This window comes from Zeus faber (assembly GCF_960531495.2).
Source record: "Zeus faber genome assembly, chromosome: 21".
Taxonomy (NCBI): Eukaryota; Metazoa; Chordata; class Actinopteri; order Zeiformes; family Zeidae; genus Zeus; species Zeus faber.
In genome coordinates this window covers 7,176,108-7,201,107 of record NC_137208.1, presented here as the reverse complement: position 1 = coordinate 7,201,107, position 25,000 = coordinate 7,176,108, and the positions used below count along the sequence as shown (strand labels likewise).

The window sequence follows — 25,000 nt, the reverse complement described above, 5'->3', positions numbered from 1 at the left end:
TTTACAGCGCCCGGCGGCACTATATGGCACTCCCCCCCTATAGGTGACCCCTCGTGTGCATTCCTGTCGTGATCCTTCCAAAGCGGTTTCGCCGGTCGCCCACTCACAGACCCACATTGTCCGGACCCAGAGAGGAAGAAGTAATTCAACCTATGAGGTCCGGCTCACAGTGAACCGGGCGCCCGGCCCCTTCCAAAGCCACAGCGGGACGCGCCCAGCAGACCCGGAGATCTGTCTGCCAGGCAAGCTCCCTCCCCGAAAACGCGCCGGCGAAACAGGAAGCGGCCCGCGTAGGAAACAGGAAGTCTTACCACGGGTTCGGAAACCTCAGGCACAATGCTCCACTGGATCCTCCAGCCTCTGAGCCGACGGGAGGAGAAAAGGCGGGAGTTAATTGGGCAAAAAAAACAAAAACAAACAAAAAAAACGCGAGAAATTCAACTAAACGAGGGCGCCGGGCTGACCTCCAAAAATCGAAACGCCTCTCCGACAACCTCCCTCTAAAACTCCCCGTCAGCGCCGGACCGCCCCCCCTGCCCCACCCGTGTCCCAGTTTGACCGGGAGAGTCCTAATTTTAAAACCGTGACAAATGGCCGAAGAATACAAATTTGCCCCCGTTTCCAGGTCGTCCTCCAAAAACACCCCGCCCCAGAATAGACAGTGCTCGCTGCTGCTATCCCCCCCGCCCCCATCACCCTTAAAGCATCGCCGTTCAGGTTACAACTTTTCGACCTTGCACTCGAATCTCTCCACACAAAACACCCCGGAGCAGATGTGTTCTGAAGAAACGCGGAAAAAAAAAAAAAAAAAAAAAAAAAAAAGACCTTTCAAGGGGTTTGTCGTGCGATATATCTCACCTGGCAATGAGGTAATTCAAGGACAAGCGCAGGATGGCGAGGAAGAGGAGCATGGGGATGGCCCAGCCGTGCCACGCAGCGTTCATGTAGATCTGGAGGGGCAGAGGCGGGTTTTTGCGTTTCACCTTCAAAAGCAAGCGGGCGCCCCGGCGCCAGCCCCCGGCGGCCGTCCGGGGCCCTTTTTTTGACGGCGTTTGGAAAATTCCACCTTAAATGCCCTACGAGATCCTGGGGAGGCCTTTGGCTGAAATCCCAGGGTGAAAATAATCAATCGATCGATTGATCGATCGAAACTTTTAACTGTTCAGATGAGACGTGGATTAAGGTTTTTATGATTCATATTGCAGTGCGGAGCCAAAGAGACCCCCCCTTTTTTTTTTTTTTTTTCTTTTTTGACTGCGGTGAGTTTGTTATTTGAGTGTCGCTGCTCGTAAGCTGCAGCTTTACCGCGCGGGCGTGTTGGGAAAGCCGCGGCAGGCAGGGCCCACACCGAGCCGCTCAGATGCGTCTATAAGGGACACAGAGCCTCTGCGGACGCTAATACATAAGTATCCCAACTGCCCACATCCCTCCCCCCGCAGCCTTTCAGCCAATAATCCAGGGTGGAATGTACCGAGGATGAACTCAGCCCACCGGCGGAACTTGTCGCCCGACAACCGGAGCCCAATTTCAGGAAACACCGGGTGGAATACGGGAGGGTGGTATTTTGTTTCGTCAGGCCGGGTTTATTCTGTGGACTAAACCCGGCTGGCCAAACGGGACGAGCCGCGCACTCCGCGTCGCACGGAGGAGCGGCGGGCAGCTTACGGTGCAGCGCCCGGGGACTAGCCGTCCAGCCGGACGGTGTTTTTTAGCGGGAGTTTGTACGATGTCATATATGGAGGAAACCTCACGTGAGCGCGTGGGGGGAACACGCCAACTCCACACGGAGGGGCTCCGAAACGGGGGATAACCCACCGGTCCACGACCGCCGTGCCAGAAAATGAATAACATTTTGATAACGATAATTGAATGACATTTTGCTTTTCGACGTATGCTTTTTAGTGAAATCCTGTTATAAAAATGCAAGGTGATGAAAAATAACAAACCCAAATAACATTGTTTAAACCACGGATATAGCCGTCAATATTAAGCTGAACTACGCTGCAGGCTCTTCAGCTGCTGAGTGGATAATCCCATGCGGTGCCGATGTCGCACCGCATAATAAAGAGAGATATCCAACTGAACACGATGAAAAATGTAAATTTTCATTTACATGCTCGAGGTATTTTGTTCGCAAACACACGGACCAGAAGGTGAAAACACAAGCGTCTATCTTTAGTCAAATCGTAGATTTTGAATATAAACACGAGCGTGGACTCACAATGAAGGCAATGGCTGAGGTGTAGACCGAGTGCCAGTTGGATAAGGCCGAGAGGTTCCTCAAGAAGTTGGTGACCGGTCTGGCTCCCCGCTCTGAAACAACAAGCAAATGTAACCCGCCCGCCCCTCGGGAGACGCTTGGACGACGACGGCGACGACTTCGGCGACCCGAGCGAGTCAAATCCGCCGGGCACCCGCGGGAACGAACACACCTGGACATCACGGTCACGCCTGTCTTCGGTGAATGTTGTTTTACATGTTTTAACGGGGACGTATCACATTATCACATTATTTTAAACGTCACGATCGCAGTCCTCACAACGGCTGCACCACATCCAAAACGTAATGTGAAGCCCAAGGAAGCGACACAACTTCCTGTTTCTAGTCCGCCGGATGTAGCCCAAAAAAAACGGGCCGATTTGGCGGGAGTTGACTGGAAGACTGTCTTTTATCCAGTCTTTATCCAAAGACTGGATAAAACCACAGGAAAACCTGGTTAAGTGCATGGTTTGAGATCTTCCCTTTCGCATAACCCGACTACATTGCGAGCTTCTCGTTTTCCGAAATGAGATCTAATGTTGTTGTTGTTTTGGTTTTTGGAAACGCTCGCCCCTTTGGATGCATCTGGACGCAGCGAGAGGCTGCAGCAGAGCGGTCCGTCTCTCCTCCGTCAGGCACTTGTGATGCCAACGGTCGTGATTTCAACAAGGCCTGTGTCGCAGAGCGGCAAACCTACATGTCGAGTTGGAAGCATCGCGCACGGACGCGGCCAGTAACCAGTTCTGCTTGTGTACTCACTGAGTCGCCTCATGTTCTCCGTCAACCTGGATGTAGACGTGGGGAAAAAAAAAAAAAAAAAAAAGGGTCAAAATGGGCAAAACACGACACGCACGCACGCACGACACACACACACACACACAGGAGGAGGGGGCGGGGACCAACTTGGCCTCCGATCAGCTGGCCGTGCGTTGGACGATCGAAAACAAAGAGGTAAAATCTTTGCTCCTTCAATCCTCGATTCCCCCCTCCGCCGCCGCCGCCGCCGCCGCGGAGGTCGCCCTTCAATGCGGGCCTGTGAATAATTTAGCCCCCCCGGGGGGGCCGCCCTTTCGTCTTATTTGTGCCGGAAATCCATCTTTTTCACGTGGGCGGCCGCCCCCGGACAACCTCTCTACCTCGGCGACCCACTTTCACCGGAGACGGAAGACGGTCTTTGTGGAGTGCGGCGGCGGCGGCGGCGGCGGCGGAGGGCTGGGAATTCCCATCTGAAGCTGGCTTTGTTTTTTCTGTTTTTTTTTTTTGCTTTTTTCAAAGTTTTCCCCGAGTCCTCTTAAAAAGCTGGCAACTCCTCAGTGGGGTGCTTTCGAATTTCTATCGTATTATCTTGGGCGGGGGCGTTTTCTTTGAGGTTTGATTTTGCTTCGAGTACGGCGGTGACGGGCGGGGCCGGGCGACGGCGACGACTTCAAACGTCGCAGGGTTTTTTTGATTTTATTTATCTATATACCCTGATCGGACCCACAGCAGAGGAAATTCCCAGTTTCTCTGCATTTACCCATCCTGGTACCTGACGTAGCTAGCAGCGGCAGCAGGGAGCAGTTAGGGGGGTTAAGTGTCTTGCTCAAGCACACATCAGCATGCCGCCAGGAGGAGCCGGGCATCAAACCGGCAACCGACCTGCTTACTAGACGACTCGCTCTACCTCCTGAGCCAGCCACCATCCGCAACAGCGCACATTTTCATTTTCATTTACATTCCCCCACCTTTTCGCGCTGAGAGGCTCCTCGGCCTCCACGGGGGTCTCTTCGGGCTGGAAGCGGAAGTCCTCGATGTACACCCCCAATCGCTCGTACAACCACTTCTGCAGCCGCGAGCTCCACACCTCTCTCTGAGGCTTGTCTGGGGGGGGGCGGCGGGGGGGGGGGGGGGGTGCAGAGGGAGAAGGGAAACAGTTTCGACGGTGAGCACCCGTTCCCGACGACGTGGGTCGGAGATTCGCACGGCCGCCAGCTGGCCTCCAGTCGAATACCGTAGCTTAGCAACAGTTGCCCTTGAACAAGCTGCCCTCGCCTTCCCCGCGTAGATCTCCTTCTTTGTCCACAGAAATAATACACAATGCAATGTCGTAATAGAAGAAGTAACATCGAAACTCGCAGAGCATTTTGATAATTACAGTATGATTCATAATCCATAAAACCAAACCAAAAGCTGGAAAACCAAAACAAATAAGTGAAAATACTGGTATTGTATTCGTGTCGACTTCAGGTTCAACAGAATTGCCTGGTGTATACTGCGTGTCGCTGTGAGACTGTATCATCGACACACACCTTAGTGGTCACAACTGTCCATCACTGACACTGTAAGCTCATCTTCACCCTTCAAGGAGGCTGGTTAAATGGTTAAATTAACCCAAGACACACTCTTATAGATACCCTTCATGGGAATATGCACACGCATACAATATACACTGATCAGCCACAACATTAAAACTACTGACCGGTGAAGTGAATATCACTGATCATCTGGTTCCAGTGGCACCTGTCAAGGGTTGGGATGTATGAGGCAGCAAGTGAACAGTCAGTTCTTGAAGTTGATGTGTTGGAAGCAGGAAAGATGGTCAAGCGTAAGGATCTGAGCCACTTTCCAAGGAAGGACAACCGGTGAACCGGCGACAGGGTCATGAGCGCCCAAGGCTCATTGCACACATAGGGAGTGAGTCTAGCCCGTCTGGTTCAATACCACAGAAGAACTACTGTGGCACAAACTGGTGACCAAGTTAATGCTGCTGTGATAGAAAGGTGTCAGAACACACAGTGCATCACAGCTTGATGTGTATGGGGCTGTGTAGCCACAGACCGGTCAGAGTGTCCATGTTGACCCCTGTCCACCTCTGAAAGTACCTACAATGAGCACGTGAGCATCAGAACTGGACCATGGAGCAATGGAAGAAGGTGGCCCGGTCTGATGAATCACGTTTTCTTCTACATCATGTAGATGGGCGGGGTTAGGGTCCCACCCGATGGAGCATCTGTGGGATGTGCTGGAACAAGCCAGATCCATGAGAGCCCCGCCTCGCAACTTCCAGGACTTAAAGGATGTGCTGCTAACGTCTTGATACCACAGGACACCTTCAGAGGTCTTGTGGAGTCCAGGCCTCGACGGGTCAGAGCTGTTTTGGAGGCACAAGGGGGAGCTACACAATATTAGTGGTTATTAGTGGTGATTTTAATGTTGTGGCAGATGAGTGCATTTGGATATGGACAACCAAATCAATGTCTAAACACGCCCATGCATGGCGCGTGCATGCGCACACCCACGCACAAGTACACGCACAAGTACACCCACACACACACACACACACACACACACTCAGAGTACAGGCATGTCCGCCCTAGTTTGAGTGATCTACAAACGTAACCCATTTTCTAAAATTAGCCTCTCTCCTCTCCATCACTCTCTTTATCTCTCTCTCTCCCCCACTCTCTCTCTCTCTCTCTACCACTCTCTCATATATTCTCCATGTTTCTCTCTCTCTCTCCCCCTCCCTTTCCCTCGCGTTCTTTCTTAAATTTACCTGAAACCAGACAGTGTGGAAGAGCTATCTGGTCGTCGGAAGTCCGACGTTTTTTCTCTGATCGTTATGAGTCATCTTCCGGCGTTTTTTTTCCGCCGCGAGAGAAAACATGGAACCTCTGAGTGTTTTCTCCGCTGTGTCGAGAAAGCTCCCTTTGGAGAAAATAGTCCCATCAGAGCTCCACCACACACACGCACACACACACACACTAAAACAGATGATTCGTCAGGCATCCCAGAATAGTCCCTCTGCACTTCTGACAGACTCATTTCCTATGGAACCCCCTCCCCTCCCACTCCACCGCCAGATGCTCTCGCACGCACGCGCGCGCGCACGCACGCACGCATGCACGCACACACACACACATACACACAAACACACACACACACACCCCTTCACCTTCAACAGGCAGGCACTCCTGTCATCTCCCTTTATACCAGTTCCCTATTTCTTTCCCCCAAAAAGGTTTCCTCTGGAAGGAAGGAACATATTGGAATTTCTTTCTTTTCCAGAAAGAAAGAAACCACCAGGACCACCAGTGGTCCTGGTGGTCTCCAGCCTCCAGGAGACTTTCCCTGATCGCCCAAAACCCTCCACTCTGAGCCTCCATCAGTCTTCATCTGACCCCCAAGAAAAACTGGACCAGAGAAGAAACCCTCGTGAGGAAAGTGGAGGCCTCTCTCTCTCTCTCTCTCTCTCTCTCTCTCTCTCTCTCTCTCTCTCTCTCTCTCTCTCTCTCTCTCTCTCTCTCTCTCTCTCTCTCTCTCTCTCTCTCTCTCTCTCTCTCTCTCTCTCTCTCTCTCTCTCTCTCTCTCTCTCTCTCTCTCTCTCTCTTGGGCATTTTCCAACACCAACACTCAACCCTGGCGGCTCTCAATCCGGTAAAAACCAACGTAAGGGATGACCGAATTACAGTGTTTATCACTGTCCGGCGACCCAGCGCAGACCATAATATGGGAAGGAACAACGGGGACGTCAACGGGGCCGGGACTTCAGACTTCAGATCCGATTAAATTCACAGCCACAATCATTTGGGGGGCACGGGCGGAGACGGGAAGCAGGCAGGACGGAGGTCCTCGTCGTGGACGGGGGTCAGCAGACAGAAGTACACGTGTTATGATGACATCATTTAGCAACGCAGGTGAAAACACAGACGCTCTCTGGGATGATCCACTTCCTCTCGGGCTGGCGACCGCACTGCAGAGATGCTTTTAGCGGCGTCTCGCCCCCCCGCAATGCATTGTGGGACACACGGCGCGCATTGTTTGCGCACAGCGGTGCTTCGCTGGATGTACGTTGTCATCCTGGCACTTTTTGCCCCCTCTTAGCATCTGATGCGTGCTATGGTTCTCTCAAACTCTCAAAGCCCAGGCTATGCGATGGCGCTTACCGACTCCATTGTTGGAGGGAGACTGCTGCTTCCGCGGAGGCTGCGGCGGAGAGTCCTCCAACCTGAGAGGGCGAGAGAGAGAGCGAGAGAGAGAGAGAGAGAGAGCGAGAGAGCTGAAATTAAAACACCTCAGCGCCGATGATCTCGCGCTGAAAGCATCGCTACCTTCACACGCCGCCCCAAGTTTCGTCACAACCAAGTTCAACCACGGCGGAGATCGCTCCGAGAGGGGGAGAAAGAGAGATAGAAACAGAAGGAGGGAGAGGGAGAGAGAGGGAGAGAGAGAGAGAAGAGAGGACATAACAAAAGGACCGATTCAGACGTTTAGACAGGTGGTTTATTCTCACATTCCGACGGCTCCCACGGGCGTGGGCAGGTGGGGACCACAGAAAATTTGGGGGTGGCACCCCAAAACCTTGTCAGTCCTACCACGACTTTTTTTTACCCACCGCCTCTCAGATCTGGGGCGGCCACGGGGGGTGGGCCGATGAGATGACCCATCGGGGTGGGGACCCATGAGGGGTGACCCACTTAAATCGCCCGGTAGCTCTTCTGCGATTTCTGTTCCCTTAACGGCCGCGTCGCACAATCAAAGGGGTTGGAAGAAGGAAAGTCCAAAGCCCGGGCCCTAAAAATACCAGCGTGACCCTTCCACAACCCCGTGGCCACGGAGCGGCCTTTTACAATCACCTGGAGAGCCCAGGCGGAATTTCCCCCCCGGCAGAGTTAAAAATGTCATCTGATCAGACGCACGCACGCACGCACGCACACACACACACACAGAGTCAAAGGTCGTCTTATTTACAGCCAGGGAAAGGAGGCTTTTCCTGACACAAACATAGCTGCTGTGTCACAGCCTGGCGAGTGTCTCGTTTCTGCTTCCCTAGCGCGCACGCGCACGCGCACACACACACACACACACACACACACACACACACACACACACACCCTCCGAGGCTGCTGGGTCTCTATTTATACCAGTGACCTATAAGAAAGAAATAGGGTTGATAGACAAATAAGCACATTCAAGATTCCACTCCCGTCACATTTCTCTCTCCTTTTTGCAGCCCTTGAGGGAGGACATTTTGGAGGACGTGGACTCAGTGGACGCTTGACCAGTTTATCACATTTGTTTTTTTGTTTTGGTCATAAAAGTCTAAAAACTGTCATAATTAACCGTATCGAAGTCAAATGTTTCCCTTGTCATATCAACCCGCTGAGGGTTTTCAAAGACTTAGTGAACTGTTTTCTTGACATGGTTTATTTCCGTTATAACAACTCACGACGTCACTTCGACAAGTTATTAAAGGTTTCCCTCCTCACAAGCCTGAATTGTAATTATTGGAGGAATCAGTGAAAACAACCGGACAAACCACCATAAACAGTGTCCAAAATCGTACATTTTCTTAAATTTGTATACACTCCAAGTATTGATATTAAACTTTTTCCATGACATTTTAAAACGCTGCAGATGGGCAGACGGAGCCTTGGCCCTTCAGAGATTGCGTAGTACAGTTAACTGGACGTTCCAGTTTGGTTCACCCCTCATCCAAACAGCCCCCCTTCCCAACCCCCTTGTTCTCCTTATTCCCCCCCCCCCCCCCCTCCACGCCTCCACCCCTCTGCGCATCCCTCACCTGGACTTGAGCACCTCGTTCATCTTCTGCTCCAGGTCTATCCGCTTCCCTCGCTCCCTCTCCAGCTCCTGCCGCAGGGAGTCCACGTTGGTCTCCTCCCGGAGCTTCCTCAGCTCCTCCTCTGGAAGACAAGCGTGCACGTACATCAGCACCGACGGGACGGCCGGAGCGCAGCTCGGGAGCTGCCATTGTCGGTCAACTCTCCAGAGCGGACGCCTCCACCAGTCGCTGGTAGCGCTTAGAATCAGATTCGTATAAATCGGTATCGTGATTATTTTCAAAGAAAGGTAATGGCATCATAATGGCAGCCGTTATCAGCGTGACCACCTTTATCTTCACCGTGAAGAACCAATCTTTTGCTATTATTATTATTATTATTATTATTATTATTGATATCATCATCATCATTATTATTACTACTATTATTCTTATTATGGATATTATCATCGTTACCATTACTATTATTATTATTGATAATATCATCATCATTATTATTACTATTATTCTTATTATTATGGATATTATCATTATTATCACACACACACACACACACACACACACACACACACACACACACACACACACACACACACACACACACACACACACTAACACACACACACACACACACACACACACACACAAGCTGCATTAAACATTCTGTTTGTGTTTTGGAGCAGCAGTAAAGAATTTATGAAACTAAAATCCAAACTTCTTCCACAATATCTACATATACACACACACACACACACACACACACACACACACACACACACACACACACACACACACACACACACACACACACACACACACACACACATATATATACTGTATATTCTGTGTGAGTAGTATATGTATACAGGGTTTAAACAGATTGGATATTAAAAAGATTCTATGAAAATTATGGATATGGAGGAAATGAACGTTTCATTTATTATTTACTACACCCACAACCTCCATTCCCTCTGTTGTCTCAGTCAGCCCCACCATTTGGGATGAATACAGGGAGATGGAAAGAAGAGGGAGATGGGGAGACAACTGGCTGACAGCCGCAGTGCACCCTGGGTAATGTAGGAAACAGCTAGGAATGAGGATAATACCCTTTTTCATACCAAGTAAACATGTACCACCCAGTACCTTGCGCTACTCTGCAACTGGAAAGGAGGCAGCCGTACCAGCAATAAGGACGCCACTTCAAAGCGGAACCGAAATGGCCAGTTTAGAAGGACCCTGACCAGCGTTTGGCTATGTTTGTGCCTTTTCACTCAGGGCCCCACATCAACTTTTAGAAGCGGTTGCCAAGTTGGCAACCACGCACAAGCTTTTAGTTGCCACAGCTGAGAAAGAATGGTTGCCTTAGTGAATCGTTTCATCATTGAGTGAGATCAATAGATAGATGGAGAGACAGACTGCTAAACAGACGCAGAGGTACACCACTAAGAGGCAGTCAGACGGCGCAAGATGGTCGACGATCTGGTTGACGACCTAGTTGACAACCTGGTTGCCCTGGGGCAACTGGGCAGCCCTCACTGTTGAGCCATGTTACTGTGCTATTCCTCGCTGATGCAAAAGGTAAAAAGATCCACAATTTCGCTTGCTCTCAGGCTGCCGGACCGCTCCCAATCAAGTCAAATTTATTTCTAGGGCAAATTAAAAAATGTCGCCCAAGGGCAAAGCTCAACGGCCAGGGAAAAGAGAAAAAAGGTGTCTCAGATCCGATCCCCAGTATCTTATTTCGGGCCGATACCAGCAAAAGATTGTGGATTGGATCTCAGAGGGAAAAAAGGAATAATCCGATACTCTGATGATTCAGAGAAAAGCTTTGTAGACATCGATTCGATTCAAGATTCAAGAGGTTTATTCGTCACATACAGTGCACACACATTCTTTCGTACATATATGCAGTGAAATGTCAAGCATATATGATCTTCCGAAAGAAATGGAATGGAAGAATGGAAAGAAAGAAAGATGCTAAGTCGGAACAAGCTTTTAAATGAGGCCTTGTAGATGTATTATGAGTGAAGATTCAGAAACTGCATTGCTTATTTCTCAGCAGATTTCGGCGGGCTGACCAGGGGAAATCAGTGGAAGTTAAACGAAACCCGGAAGTGAAGCTCAAACCCCACCGGCTCACAGAACTCGTGGTCTCGGGAGTCGAGGCTCCTCCCACAAAGACAGCCCGTTTTGGAACAAGAGGGTTATGGAGGCATGCTACAATGGCTAGAATGCATAATCTGGGTGGTATTTTCGGCAAAAAGAACTTCAAAAACATGTTTTGGGAACCTCAGACCTATATTAACTTGTGTAAAAATAGGTCCCCTTTAAATGCTCTGTTTTGTACAAGCCATGTTGTTGGCAACGTACAGTCAATGTAGAGTACTTCTTTGTGCCATTCTAAGCAATGTGTATGTATTGCATGAATATGTATTCAAGCTTATCCGCTGTAAAAGAGAGAAAAATTGCCTAAGCCTCCGGATACATGAGACCAAGTTAAATTGGCATCATGACAACCCATGCAGCTCTTTGAAAACAAACGATAAAACCTTGAACTTGATTCTAAATTTAACCAACAAACCAGTGAAGATAGGCCAGTGTAGGAGACCATGGCGCTCTCAGACTATTTCCAATCCCGCCGGCGGGAGTAGCGTCGAGTGGGAACACTGTGCATTAACCCTTAGTAGCACAAGCCGGGCCATGAGGCCAACGTGCACCAAAAAGCAGATTTGGCCGTTTCTTTGGTGCGATGAGCGTCACGGTGCTCCGCAGCTCCAACACGTTGTCCAACACACAATCAATTAACAAATAAAAATCAATATCTGAATATCAAACCGCAATATATCTCCCTGTTTCTACTCTGAAGTGAAGGGGAGGCTGATTGCGGAGTTAAAAAAAAAAAAGCCTCAAATCCCCCTGTCAGCCCCGCCTGATCCTCCACTATTCCCGACCCTCACATGCTCACCGTCTGCATTTCTCTCTCTCTCTCTCTCTCTCTCTCTCTCTCTCTCTCTCTCTCTCTAAAACTATACAATGCGCTGAGAAGAAAGGGCATCGAGGGACCGAGAGAGAGAGAGAGAGAAATTCAATCGCGATATGGCCATGTCCTGTAGTGATTCCATGGAACAGGCCTGTTGACACTGATGTCAACAGGCCTGTTCTGTCCTTCAACCACAAGACCCATCCTCCCACCATCCATCCATCCATCCATCATCCATCCTCCCACCATCCATCCATCCTCCCATACATCCATCCTCCCATCCATCTATCCATCCATCCATCCTCCAACCCATCCATCCATCCTCCCCTCCATCCATCCTCCAACCCATCAGGCATCCATCCTCCATCAGTCCATCCATCCATCCTCCCACCCATCCATCCATCCATCTATCAATCCTCCCACCCATCCCAGCCATCCATCCACCTATCCATCCTCCCACCCATCCATCCATCCATCCTCCAACCCATCCATCCATCCTCCCACCCATCCATCCATCCTTCCTTCAACCCTAATCCAGCTCAGCAGTCTGGAAAGGAGCCTTCATTGCCTGGGCGGGGTAGGCGGCCCGACGGCAGAACCACACTGAGCAGCCTCCTCGGCGCCAGAAAGATGCAGACCTTCCCTCGCGCTTCCCCCGGAACTCATTGCACGTAAAACGGTGGTGCGGTTTCACGTGCACCAGCAGATCTCCTCGGTTTGGACGACGGGATCTCAGAGGTGGGCCTAAATCGACCGGTTTGACGGGGCTTCCTCGGGTGGATGCCTTTGCATTTCTGCTTGGATATGTCAAGTCCGAAAGTCTATGATGGAGACAATGAGTTTGATTTACAACCAGCATGGTTGAGAACAAGCTCATTTACCAAATCCCGGGTCGCAGCGAACCGACTAGGGATCAGTGAGGAGTCGAGGTTTGCGTTATGTAAGTTAGGTGTGTGATGCTGAGGATTAAGGTTGGGCAATACATAGATATAACATCGCTGCCGTGATGAGATCAGATGCTGAATTTCATAGACTATTCTAGATGTTTACAAATGTGAACTTATCAACACCTCTGTCTGCGCCGTCATAATATTACTGATTTGAGAAGTTTAATTCTTCGTTGTGTAAACATTTTTTATGAAAGCACCAACCGTCACCCCACCAAATATCGTCCAAATACCGATAACGAGATATTCATCAGGAAATATTGTGATCTTTGACTTTGTCGCCCAGCTCTGCTGAGCACGGCTAAGCCCGTGTGCTCTGCGGCCGACGGACTTACTGAGGTTGAGGTTACTTTTGTGACTCTTGATTCTGTCGGCAACTCCGTTGCAGAGGAGCCCGAAGCCGTCGAGGTCACGGTCGTTCTCCATCCTCACAGACGCGGCGTTCGCGCGGTGACTGAGGGTGACGCCGACGATGCCACCGCCCGCCCCGAAAACCCAGCCACAGTCGCAGGTCCGCCGGGCTCCGGCTGAGCTGGCACGCCGGTCCCTATGCCGCACCGGATTCCTCCCACGCACCTACGGGTGTGTCCTCCACGCTCGCGATTCCCCTCTCGAAAGGACAAATATGAGAAAGAAGAAAAAAAAAAAAAAAAAAAAAAAGGTTCCCTAAATGGCAGCCTGTCACCGGCGGCACACAACAACACTGGCGTGGGCCTGAAGGTGGGGAGCACGAGTGGGTCCGGGCAGGGGGGGGTCGGAGAGAGGGAGAGTCACAGAGGCAGAGAGAGGTGGAGCCCGGCCCCCTCGACGGCGAGCCGGCTAAGTAGGCCTGGAATCTGAGAGCGTCAGGTATGTTTAATCTCAGCTCACACACACACACACACACACACACACACACACACACACACACACACACACACACACACACACACACACACACACACACACACACACACACACACACACACACACACACACACACACACTCTATGATGTTTACGGGGGTTTTATCCGGACACGGTGTCGCGCAAAAGCAACGGCGAATCCCTCCTTGTGCGCACGGGCAAAGACCTTTCACGTCGCAGAGGAAAAGTGCTCAGTCCAGGCAGGAGACAATGGCCCCTTTCAGCGAGGGCGAAAGGGGGGGAAAGCGAGGGAAGGAGAGCGGGCAAGAGAGAAAGGCATTGTTCTCCGCCCCGGTCCTGCCGTTAGGCGACCGCCACGCCGCTTGGCCGCGGCACGGGGCCAACGCGCACGTCGGGACGCTATTTACAGGACCGGGAGGAAAGACCGACGGTCCACGAGTACGATCAGAGAGGAGGAGGAGGAGGAGGAGGAGGATGGGGGAGAAGTTTCTGAGAGATGAAGGAGGACCAAAGTCACCGTGCCGCTGTCAAAGTGAGTTTTAGGCCATTCACCAGTCAGCGCATGCTTTTTAACATTACATATTTGTAAAACGTGAACTATAAGTCAAAGCCCATAGTACAAAATTAAGTAGCGACCACAGTTGTCAGCAGGAAAAAGGTTTTTTTCCACCATACTGTCCAAAAGGATTTACGTTTGTTTCCAACGTTCTAACGTTTCCAATTTGGACCGATTAGGCGTCCTGTCAGCCCTCATCATCCTCGGGCGCGGCCCCAAAAGCGGGTCAAATATAATGAATTTAACGAGCGGCACGGCCCGTCGGCACCACATCCTCGTGAGAGGCCCCACATCTTCCATTTTCACACCGCGAAGCGAAAAACGTGAGCCACCTGCGAGAGAACGAGCAGCTCGGCCCGGACTGGGAACAACGGAGATCTGGGTTATCATCGGGGAAAACTGGCGGCTCTATTTCGAGGGCTATGAATCATCAACATGCAAACGGAGCTACTCTGACGGGCCCCTGGCGGAATGATCCGGAATAATAATTTGCATTAATGACGCCAGAAAAGTAGGACTAGGATTCTTACCACGTTGGTCACCATGCGTCCTCGAGGGCTTGCCACACACCTCGGAGCCGGTGCTTCACAATTCTCCAGTTCAACCGAAATCGGACTTTGTGCACAGTCTTGACGGAGAAGAAAAGAAAATGGAGGGGACTCCTAGTTTGCCTCTAGTCTGTGCGACATGAGTAGCGACGGCCGGTCTCATTGGGTTTCAGGGTGAATTGTGAGCGAATTGTCTTGTCGTGTTGGTTGGTCTACAGCAGAGCTTCTCAATTATTATCTGTTACGCCCCCCCTCGGAAGAAGTAAACATTTTGTGCCCCCCAACTCTCCGCCGCGACTGTAAATAGTATAATTTGTCTATAAAATTGTTATAACTACACCTCTGCATAACACTGTATCCTTATTAACATTAAAGAAAACAAAAAGAGAAACAAGAAAGAAATATAGATCAACTTACAACAAAGAATAACTTTTTTAACATTGTTTTTTAGTCTGTAACAGAAAAGACTTAAAGTGCATCAATTTGCCTGAAATTTAAAAAAAAGAATTTCAATCCTTATTTAAACTGTAAACAATTTTTGACCATTTGATACTGAAAAATACAATTAAATATAATCGATAAATAATAATAAATTCAAATTGATCAGCAACAACAGCAATATAAGAAACACTTTGACCTATAAAACAAAAATGAATAAAACAATTTGTGATGATTTTTTTCTTTTTTTTTATCAAAATGAGGAAGTCAGGATTAATGGCAACAATGAGCACGTTTTGCAGTGCACAGCTTTTCGAAGCCCGGTTTGTAGCATGATACGGCAACTCTCAGCTCCTGCTCAATTGTTTAGCCGGGACCTGTACTCGGCAGCAGAGAAGCCAGTCTCACAAAGATAAGATGTTGCAAAGGGAAGAAGAATGCCCACGGCCCTCTGCCCTGAGAGTGGATACTGCCCCTCTACACTCAGCGTCTGTGATGTGAACCTCAGTCTCAATGTGGAGTCAGACGTCATATCGATGAACTGGTCCTCCTCTGCAGAGCTGAAACCAGTTGGAGCTGGTGCATTGAAAGGATCTCTCACCCAGTCATATTGGGAACTGTTTTCAGGGAAGTACTTTTTAAGGAATCCCATCAGTGGTGAAATATGCTCCTTAATATATGGAACCACTGAGGTGGCATCATAGTCAGTGGTGTCAACAAATTCATGCCGGTTCTCGAATGCATCGGTATTTCCTTCATCAAGTCGCCTGCCGCACACTGCAAGCTTTCCAGTGAAAGAGCTGATCTTGTCTGTGACCTGAGGGAGGTGTTTATCTTTCCCCTTGAAGCTGTAGATTTAGTTCATTTAGCTTTCCAAATATGTCACTCGGGCAGGCCAGTTTTGCCAGGAAGTTGTCGTCACAAAATTTTTTCTGCCAGGTCATACTTGCGTGCGCTCCTGCTCCAAAAACATTCTTATCTGCTCTCGGAGCTCAGAACCTCGGGACAAGACTTTCCCTGGTGACGGCCAACTCGCTTCACTCTGAAACGGCGCAGCTTGATGTTCAGCTCCCATCTCCTCACAGATCGCAGGAGCGTCCGGTCCGGTCTTTATAAAATTGATTACACCCACAATGTCAGCCAGAACCTCACTTCATTCAGAGGAAAGGCGTCTTGATGCCAGTGCTTCTCCGTGTATAACACAGTGTGTCCACTCAGCATTGGGTGAGGCCTTCTTGATGAGCGCCCCCAAGTGCTTTTCTCATCCCTGCCATGGTCTGCGCACCATCACGGCAAACACCAACGCAGTTCTCCCACTTAAGCCCGTTCTCAGTCAGGAAGCGGCCCAGCATTTTGAATAGCTCTTCAGCTGCGGCTCCATCTCTGACATATCTACAAAAAGGTGGATGCTCACACAGGGAGTTTGTCACGTCAAAACGTACATAAGCGATAAACAGTCTTTGTTGCGGTCAGTTGCTTCATCGAACTGTGAGGCAAAACGTTTGTCTTTGAGTTGATCTACCAGCTGTTCTTTAAGATCGTTAGCAATGTCATTTATACGTCGGGGCGACAGTGTCATTGGACGGAGGGATAGTTTTTACTTTTGCAGCACTTGTGTCATCCAGCATATCAACAGAGACCATGTCTAATGCTGCAGGCAGTATCAGCTCCTCTGCTATGGAGAGTGTTTTTTGCACTGAGCAGTTTGGTACGCCACCTTATATGATGCTAACAGTGCTCGGTGCTTTACTGAAGTAGCATTCACAAAGCGGGACGACTGTTGGCAAAATTCGGCACGTTTTCGCTGAAAAAAACGAAAGCGGCTTATCAGCGTGATTGGCGTGTAATGTCTTTAAGTGACGCCTCAATTTATTTGGCTTCACGCTGTCCGCTGCCAACATTTTTGGACACAGTTAACGTACCGCTCTTTCCTCGTCTCCCACCGTAGTCACAGTGAAGCCAGGCGCTGCATACACTTCGTCATATTTCCTCGTCTTAGCTTTCGGGAGACTTACGTTTGTCCCATTATCTCCGTCCCTCTCCGCCTTTCTTTTCATCTGTTCATCCGTTAAACATTTTTCCATGGTGTCTCTTAAGGGTTGGTTATCTGCGCTGCTCTGTGCTGTGTGCTCTTGTTCGGCGCCAAACACCCCTACTCCCTGCGGCAAAAAAAAGCATGTTCCCCGGGGTCACAGGCGCCCCCCCGGCATCGCTCCGAGCCCCCAGGGGGGCGCTTCCCACTATTTGAGAAGGACTGGTCTTTAGCCACCCAATGTGAGAAATGCCCCAAAAAATTGAGAAAAAAAAATACATTTTGCTCAAACATAATCCTTATTTGAACTAACACACAAAAGCTCTTGAGTAAAAAGTCAAATTAAATATCCATTGTAAAAACATTTATTTGTATGAAACACCGCTGCCTAAAATTTCTCGATGTATCCGTCACTCCGACATCAATGGCTTCACTGTCCACCAGGGGGCGTTGCATTCACGCTACGCAGCTCCTCCATCGACTTGAATGACTTCCGGCGGAGCCAACGGCCCTGGCGTACGGCAGTCGTGTAAGGGCAGGCCCCAAAAGGCAGAAGGTGGGCACGGTGCCGTTCGGATGGGCGTGGTCAATGGGTCGTAGGCCGCGCCCCTCGCCAAATGCACCGACGCCAACCGACGCTCGCTCTCCTCCGTCTCCGCGGCAACACGTCTCAACAACCCCACAGCGGGAGCCGCAGTTGCTCCCGTTTGAAGAGCGGCGCGGAGCGGCAGCATGGCTTTTGAGGATCGACAATTCTCAGACTAGTCCCGCTCATCGGCGGCGCTGACTGAAACCATGGAAACAGCCGCTATAAACCTTTATGTTTCCGCTTTTAGATTCAGAATAGTGATAAAAAATGAAAAAAACAAAACAAAAAAAAAACAACATAAATCGTTTGGGGTAAACCCCCGCGGTGGTGGCGCTGCCTCTGGGCCTCTTTAAAGCCAGACAGCAGTGAGGACATCGCATTGATCAGCCAGTCTCTGTAAAGTGCACAGCGTGTTCCCCTGCTATGACCTTCACTCCACCGCCTCCCACAGGACACACACACACACCCTCACATATATATAGACGCACACAATGTGGTGTGCCATTTGCTTTGTATGCACAAAAGATAAATGTCAATATGGAAACTGTAAGCGCACGTGTGCTTCCGCGTGCTCGTGTTGCGTTTGTGTGTGTATTCTTGTCTTTTGTGTGTGTGTGTGTGTGTGTGTGTGTGTGTGTGTGTGTGTGTGTGTGTGACCGGTGAACTCGGTGTTCTTTCCCTCTGTGCTGGCGAGCGCTGATGAGAAGCCTTGAAAGATGAACAGGCTGAGGACGCAGGAAGACAAAACAACAAAAGAACAGAAGGCGGGGATGAAAATGTTGCATAATTGGGTCGAAAATTCGGGACCAAAGAGACGAGAGATGAAGGGTCAGGGTGTCACACCGGTATAATGACACAGAGGGATCCTGTTCGGAGGAGCCCTCTTCAGTCCAGCAGTGCGACCCGTAGGGCTTTTTCCATTTGAGATAAGATCAGATAAGACAAGCTGAACTTGTTTTATGCTCGCTTTGAGGGGGAGAGCGCCGAGCCAACCACCAAAATGGCCAACGATCCAGACTACGGCCTGCGTCCTGCAACCGAGTCCGAGGCCCGTAGAACCTTCAGGAGGGTGAAAGCGGAAAAAGGCAGCCGGCCCAGATGGAGTCCCCCCTCCCCTGCATCTTTAAGACCTGCGCGGACCTTCTGACCCCTGTGTCCACGGACATCTTCAATGCATCGCTGCAGCAGTCTGTCGTCCCAGTGTGCTTCAAAGAGACAGCCATTGAGCAGTTACCCAAGAAGACCAGGGTAACAGGCCTCAACGACTGTCGTCCAGTGGCTTTAACACTCATAGTCTCGAAGTGCCTGGGGAAGTTGGTCATGGCACACATAAACGGCGATATCCCGCCTCCTTGGACCCACTCAAGTTCGAATACAGTCCAAACAGCTGTGTGGACGACGCCATCTCCCTGACACTACACACTGCCCTGGAACACCTAGACAGGAGGGACACCTACGTCAGACTGTTGTTTATTATCAACCGCTCCACGTTCAGATGGCATCGTTCCCTCCAAGCTGGTCCTGGAACTGAGGGACCTAGGCCTGGGCACCCCCATCTGCAATTGGATTATGGACTTCCTGGGCAGCAGGCCTCAAGCGGTGAAGATTGGACACAACACCTCATCCACTCTGGTCCCCAACACCGGAGCGCCGCAAGGCTGTTGCCACAGTCCACGGCTGTGCTCTCTGTTCCCGCACGGCTGTACACCCGTACATAGCAACAACCGGATCATCAAGTTCGCAGATGACACCACAGTTGCCGGCCTGTTAAACAACGGCAACGAGACGGAGCACAGAGATGAGGTAGTCCAGCTGACGCGACGGTGCAAGGGCAACAGCCTTGCACCGAATGTCAGCGGGATGTTAGCTCATCGTGGACTTCAGGTACCGCCGAGGGACCCGCTCCCCCACCAGCCAAGACGGGCCACCATTGGAAATCATCAGTTCCTTTTTGTTTCCTGGGACTACAGATCTCTGATGACCTAGCGTGGACACGGGGGTCATGCTCAGGAAGGCACCCCAGCGCCCCTGCCCTTACACTGCAGTAGGAAATGCAACATAAGCACACAATGCCTTGTGAAATTCTACCGTGGCACTCTAGAGAGCGTTCTGACGAGTGGTGTCACTGTGGTATGACAATAACACCGCACGGGACAGGCAAGCCATCCAGAGGGCGGTGAGGACGGTGGGAGAAGATCATCGGTCGTGCACTTCTATCCACCGAGGAGATCTTTCGGAGTACGTGTTCGAACAAGGCCAGCTCCATCGTACAGGACCACAACCACCCTGGCCACCAAGCGTTCTACCCCCCTGCGGCCCGGTCGGCGGCACCGCAGCATTCGAACCGGGACAAGCAGGTTCAAGAACAGTTACTACCCCCCAGGCAGTGCGCCTACTCAACTGTTAATTGCTCATAATTGCACGACGAACTCGGCTACATAGCAGGCAGGGACTCCCGCTGTACTGCGCTGCTCTGGTCACTATCATATATCATTATATTGTTTCCAACTTATTGTTACCATTTATTATGCTATTTTTATTACTGCATTTCACTTGGTCACTTTGCTACAATCTTTGCACTACCGGCCATGGCTTTGATAACTCTTAGTTCGTCACTTTTCACTGTACTTATTCGTTTTATTACTTTTACTTATTGTTTAGAATTTGTGTTGAGAAGTGAGTAAATGGGGAGTAGCAATTACATTGTACTTGTTACATATGGCATTAAGAGTCTTGAATCTTGATTTACTATACACCTCTTGTATTAGTTGTGTATTGTATTAAAAATAATGAAAAGAACCATTATAAGTATAGCACCTTTCATACACGACTGTAACTCAAAGTGTTTTACATTTAAAGGAGGCCATAACATAGCGACAATTAAAACAAAGCAAGCAAAGAAAATGCATTTACAGTTATGAAAATTAAAAAATTAAAAAATGAAATAAATTAAAAGCAGGGCAAGAATTAGCTTTTTGGGTGAAATTATTTTCTCATTTCAATGTGGTCCTGAATTGTACCAACACCCAACGATTAATTACCATAGAATAAACTGCTACTCTCCCATACTGGGCTCACTAGTCCACTGTGTACATAGACAGATAGTGTTCATATGTGTTATTTCTTATCTCTTTGTAATTTGAATCTTTCTCGACTGCAGTTTATCGCCTGAATTCCCCACCACGTATAATGAAGTTTTATCTTATCTTAATAATACCACTACTAATAAGGATAACAGTGCCCGAGGTTGAATTGGGGTGATTAGCTGTGTCGCTGTGCACAAGTCAAAAAGCCTGGCTCACATGCAACACAACCCCACACAAGCACACGCACACAAATAGAGAAGGCACCGTACAGACACAGCCAGTGCACGTGCACACGGACATGTGACTGATAGTTGGCACGAATCCTTTTGCAATTTCACACACACACACACACACACACACACACACACACACACACACACACACACACACACACACACACACACACACACACACACACACACACACACACACACACACACACAGCCATTTTATAAGCCAAGCTATGTCCCTTACAGCACATAATTTACACCTTCACTGTGCTCTGGTCATCTGTGTGTAGCCGTGATCTTACAGAGCTCTGCACGTGGGAACAGCAACACTGTGTATGAATGGTGAGCATTGATGAGCATTTTTGATTTTATTTTAACACACACACATATTCACAGTATATGAACATTTGCGCGCACACACACATACACACACACACACACACACACACACACACACGTGTGTGTTTGTGTTGTGTCTGACCACTCTGCAGTATTGTAGAAGTCATTCTTCATTTAAACATTCTTCTTCGTTTAAACCAATGTTGGAAATCTTGCATTAAACAGAACATTAAATCAGCTGTGTTACCATCAGTTTGGTTCAGATTAACTGTCTACCCAAAATGTTATGTTCCCATCTTCAATGCCAATTAAAAGCTCCACTTTTATACTATGTTATACACTTTTATAGTGGGATAAAATGATCAAATAAAATACATACATTACATACATACATTTATAAATCACAATTATTTGTAGGTCAACTCATGGTTGTTATTACATTAACAGCACGATTTAATAAGACAACAACAAGCCTGTAAACTGAAGCTTAGTCCATTCCACCACTTAAATCATTCAACCCAGGAGCAACAACAATGAGTTTACAGCGTCCAGTCTTTTGAAATAAACATGACGAACAAAGGGATTTTCAATACAATTAAGTTATATTTTTAATGACCTGACCGAGGTGTGATTTGCATGCACTGTGTCACGACTTGAATGATGCGGAGGTGTTCTGTTCTGACTGAAGGAAATGTTCTTATTCCGTCCCAAAAAATGACTCCTACTCGTCGTGAAGCTTAACAGGAGCCAAAATAAACAAATACTGAACTTTATTACAGATGAATCTAAATTGTATTTCGCAAATAGTTTAATATTTCCTCACATCAAGGCAGTGGAACAATTCATACAATCCATTTTCCTCAAGTTAGATTGAATAGTGAGAGAGAGACAGGGGGGTGGGAGGGAGAGAGCGGGAGAACACAACACACTGAAAGCCCTCTGGCCTATAATCTGATTAATTTGTTGTGGAGGCCAGGACAACAGTAACAAGGCACACACACACACACACACACACACACACACACACACACACACACACACACACACACACACACACACACACACACACACACACACACACACACACACACACACACACACACACACACACACACACACACACACACACACCCCGTTGCAGGGTGGGAGCAGGGGAGTGAAGGATTGGATGGAGTGGAGATGAAAGAAGGAGAGATGGAAGAAACCGAGTGACAGAACAGAGGAAGACTGTCATCATCGCTGCTTCCTCTGTGTGTGCGTGTGACTGTCTGTGTGTGTGTGTGTGTGTGTGTGTGCCCCTGCATCCACATACGTGGTTACATATTAACCAGTTAAGTACCCTCAAAATAGTACTCATTAATCACAGTAGACCCCAGGAAGCCCACACACACACACATGTGCGCACGCGCACACGCACACACACGCACACACACACACACACACACACACACACACACACACATACTCACACCATCTGGAATGGAAACTCATGCCACTGCTGTCGACAAGGGACAAACTAAGGTTGTGTGTGTGTATGTGTGTGCGGGTGTGTGCGTGCGAGTTAGAATACAGCGTGGGCCTAGGATTTATTTTAGGAAGCAGAGGGAAGGAGAGAGACAATTGTTCTACTTCTGCCAGAAGAACTCTTCATATTTATCAGCTAAAACTTTTTTATTCTACTGTAAAATATAATAATAATAACAATAAAATATAATACAAACACACACACACACACACACACACACACACACACACTGCACCAACTCACACGTAAGCAGCGTGAGACAGAGAGAGCGATTATTTTTACACTTTCACACATCATTTCTAAAAGCCATTATTGATTCATTATTTTGCATTATAATTCTCTTTCTTATTTTTTTAAATTATTACTATTTTATTATTATTATTATTATTATTATTATTATTATTATTATTATAATTATTATTACCATCTTACAAATTATAGTCTATCTTTGTAATATTTGGTTCAAAAGTGACTTTGAACTACAAAATCAGTTCACCTTCTATATAGAAGGGTGTTTGTGTTTATGACCGACGGTAAATCCTGAGAGGTGAGTTAGTGCACGCAAATAAGCACAGTATCCCACCACAGGACCTTTAAATTAAACCCCGTGGGTGTAACCGGTCGTATACCACTCCGTCATATGCTCCGGTCCGGTTTACTGCGGTTATGCTGCACGCGCTGTATTGATGCCGCGCTGGCGTGCACGTAGCCCTGACGCAACATGGGATCCCATAATGTATCACAACAAAAGATCTTTTGTAAGCGCTCCAGACAATCTGATTAGCCCTCATTGAAGGCACATATAACCCATGCTGATCCCAACAACAGAACAGAAGGGAACATAAGCTTGCACTGAACACATTGAGCTGTGCGAGGGCAATATTATACTATACATTGATATTCTACTTATAGAATTAACAATACGATAACCATGGAGCAGAGCAGCACAGACCAGGCCTTATTATACTGGAACACCACAGACCAAGACAGAGCAGATGAACAGAACAACACTCAACAGAACAGGGCCAACAACCAAACTACACGGAACAGGACCAGAGAATGTAGGACGTGACAGCACAACACAGAACAGAACCATACAGGACATCAGGTGACAGCACAGGACAGTATAGTACAGGACTGTATGGGGACGGTACAGGACATTAGGCACCAGTCCATGTCAGGACAGTATAGTACAAGACTGTATGTAGACAGTACAGGACACTAGGCACCGGTCCATGTCAGGACAGTATAGTACAGGACCGTATAGTACAGGACTGTATGTAGACAGTACAGGATAGGCCAGTCTAAGACAGTAGGTACTGTAGGGAATATTACCGGACACTAAAGGACAGGACAGGACAGTAGGAGAGAATACAGGACTGTATGGGGACAGTTCAGGACATTAGGCACCAGCCCAGATCAGGGTGAGTACAGGACCGTATAGTACAGGACAGGACAGTCTAAGACAGTAGGGGACAGTAGGGACTGTAGGGAACAGTACTGGACAGCACAGGACAGGACAGTAGGAGAGAGTACAGGACTTTAGGCACCAGTCCAGGTCAGGGCAGTATAGTACAGAACAGTAGGGGACAGTACAGGACAGGGCTGTAGGGGACAGTACAGGACAGGGCAGTACGGTACAGGACAGGGCAGTACGGTTGCCTAATGATAGTAAGTACCGTGCAGGATAGCAGGGGCCAGTGCAGCACAGTAGGCGTAGCACAGAAAGGCAGGGGCCAGTGCAGGACAGTAGGCAGAGTACGGGACAGTAGGGACAGCACAGGATGGTAGGTGCCCTACAGGACACCAGGGGACAGTACAGCAGAGCAGGCACGGTGCAGAACGGCAGGGGCCAGTACAGCACAGTGGGGACAGTATTGGACAGCACCGTAAAGGACAATACCGGGCAGTGCAGGACAGCACAGTACGGACCCGCGGGGGACAGTGCAGGACAGCAGGGGACAGTACTGGACAGTGGGCACAGTGCAGGACAGCAGGGGACAGCACAGGGCAGTAGGGGACAGTATAGCACAGTAGTACACAACA

General features: G+C 49.0%; 1 protein-coding gene across 1 annotated transcript in view; it reads right to left on the bottom strand.

Moving 5' to 3' along the window:
* gramd4a (GRAM domain containing 4a) overlaps positions 1–25,000 on the bottom strand; it is a gene marked incomplete at its 5' end in the record, with an annotated part of 52,967 nt that overhangs the window by 12,771 nt on the left and 15,196 nt on the right. The window contains 7 exon segments of the mRNA XM_080022146.1: positions 312–360; positions 859–950; positions 2,222–2,313; positions 3,019–3,044; positions 3,984–4,119; positions 7,185–7,246; positions 8,822–8,942. Coding sequence (XP_079878272.1) covers positions 312–360; positions 859–950; positions 2,222–2,313; positions 3,019–3,044; positions 3,984–4,119; positions 7,185–7,246; positions 8,822–8,942 — 578 coding nt within the window.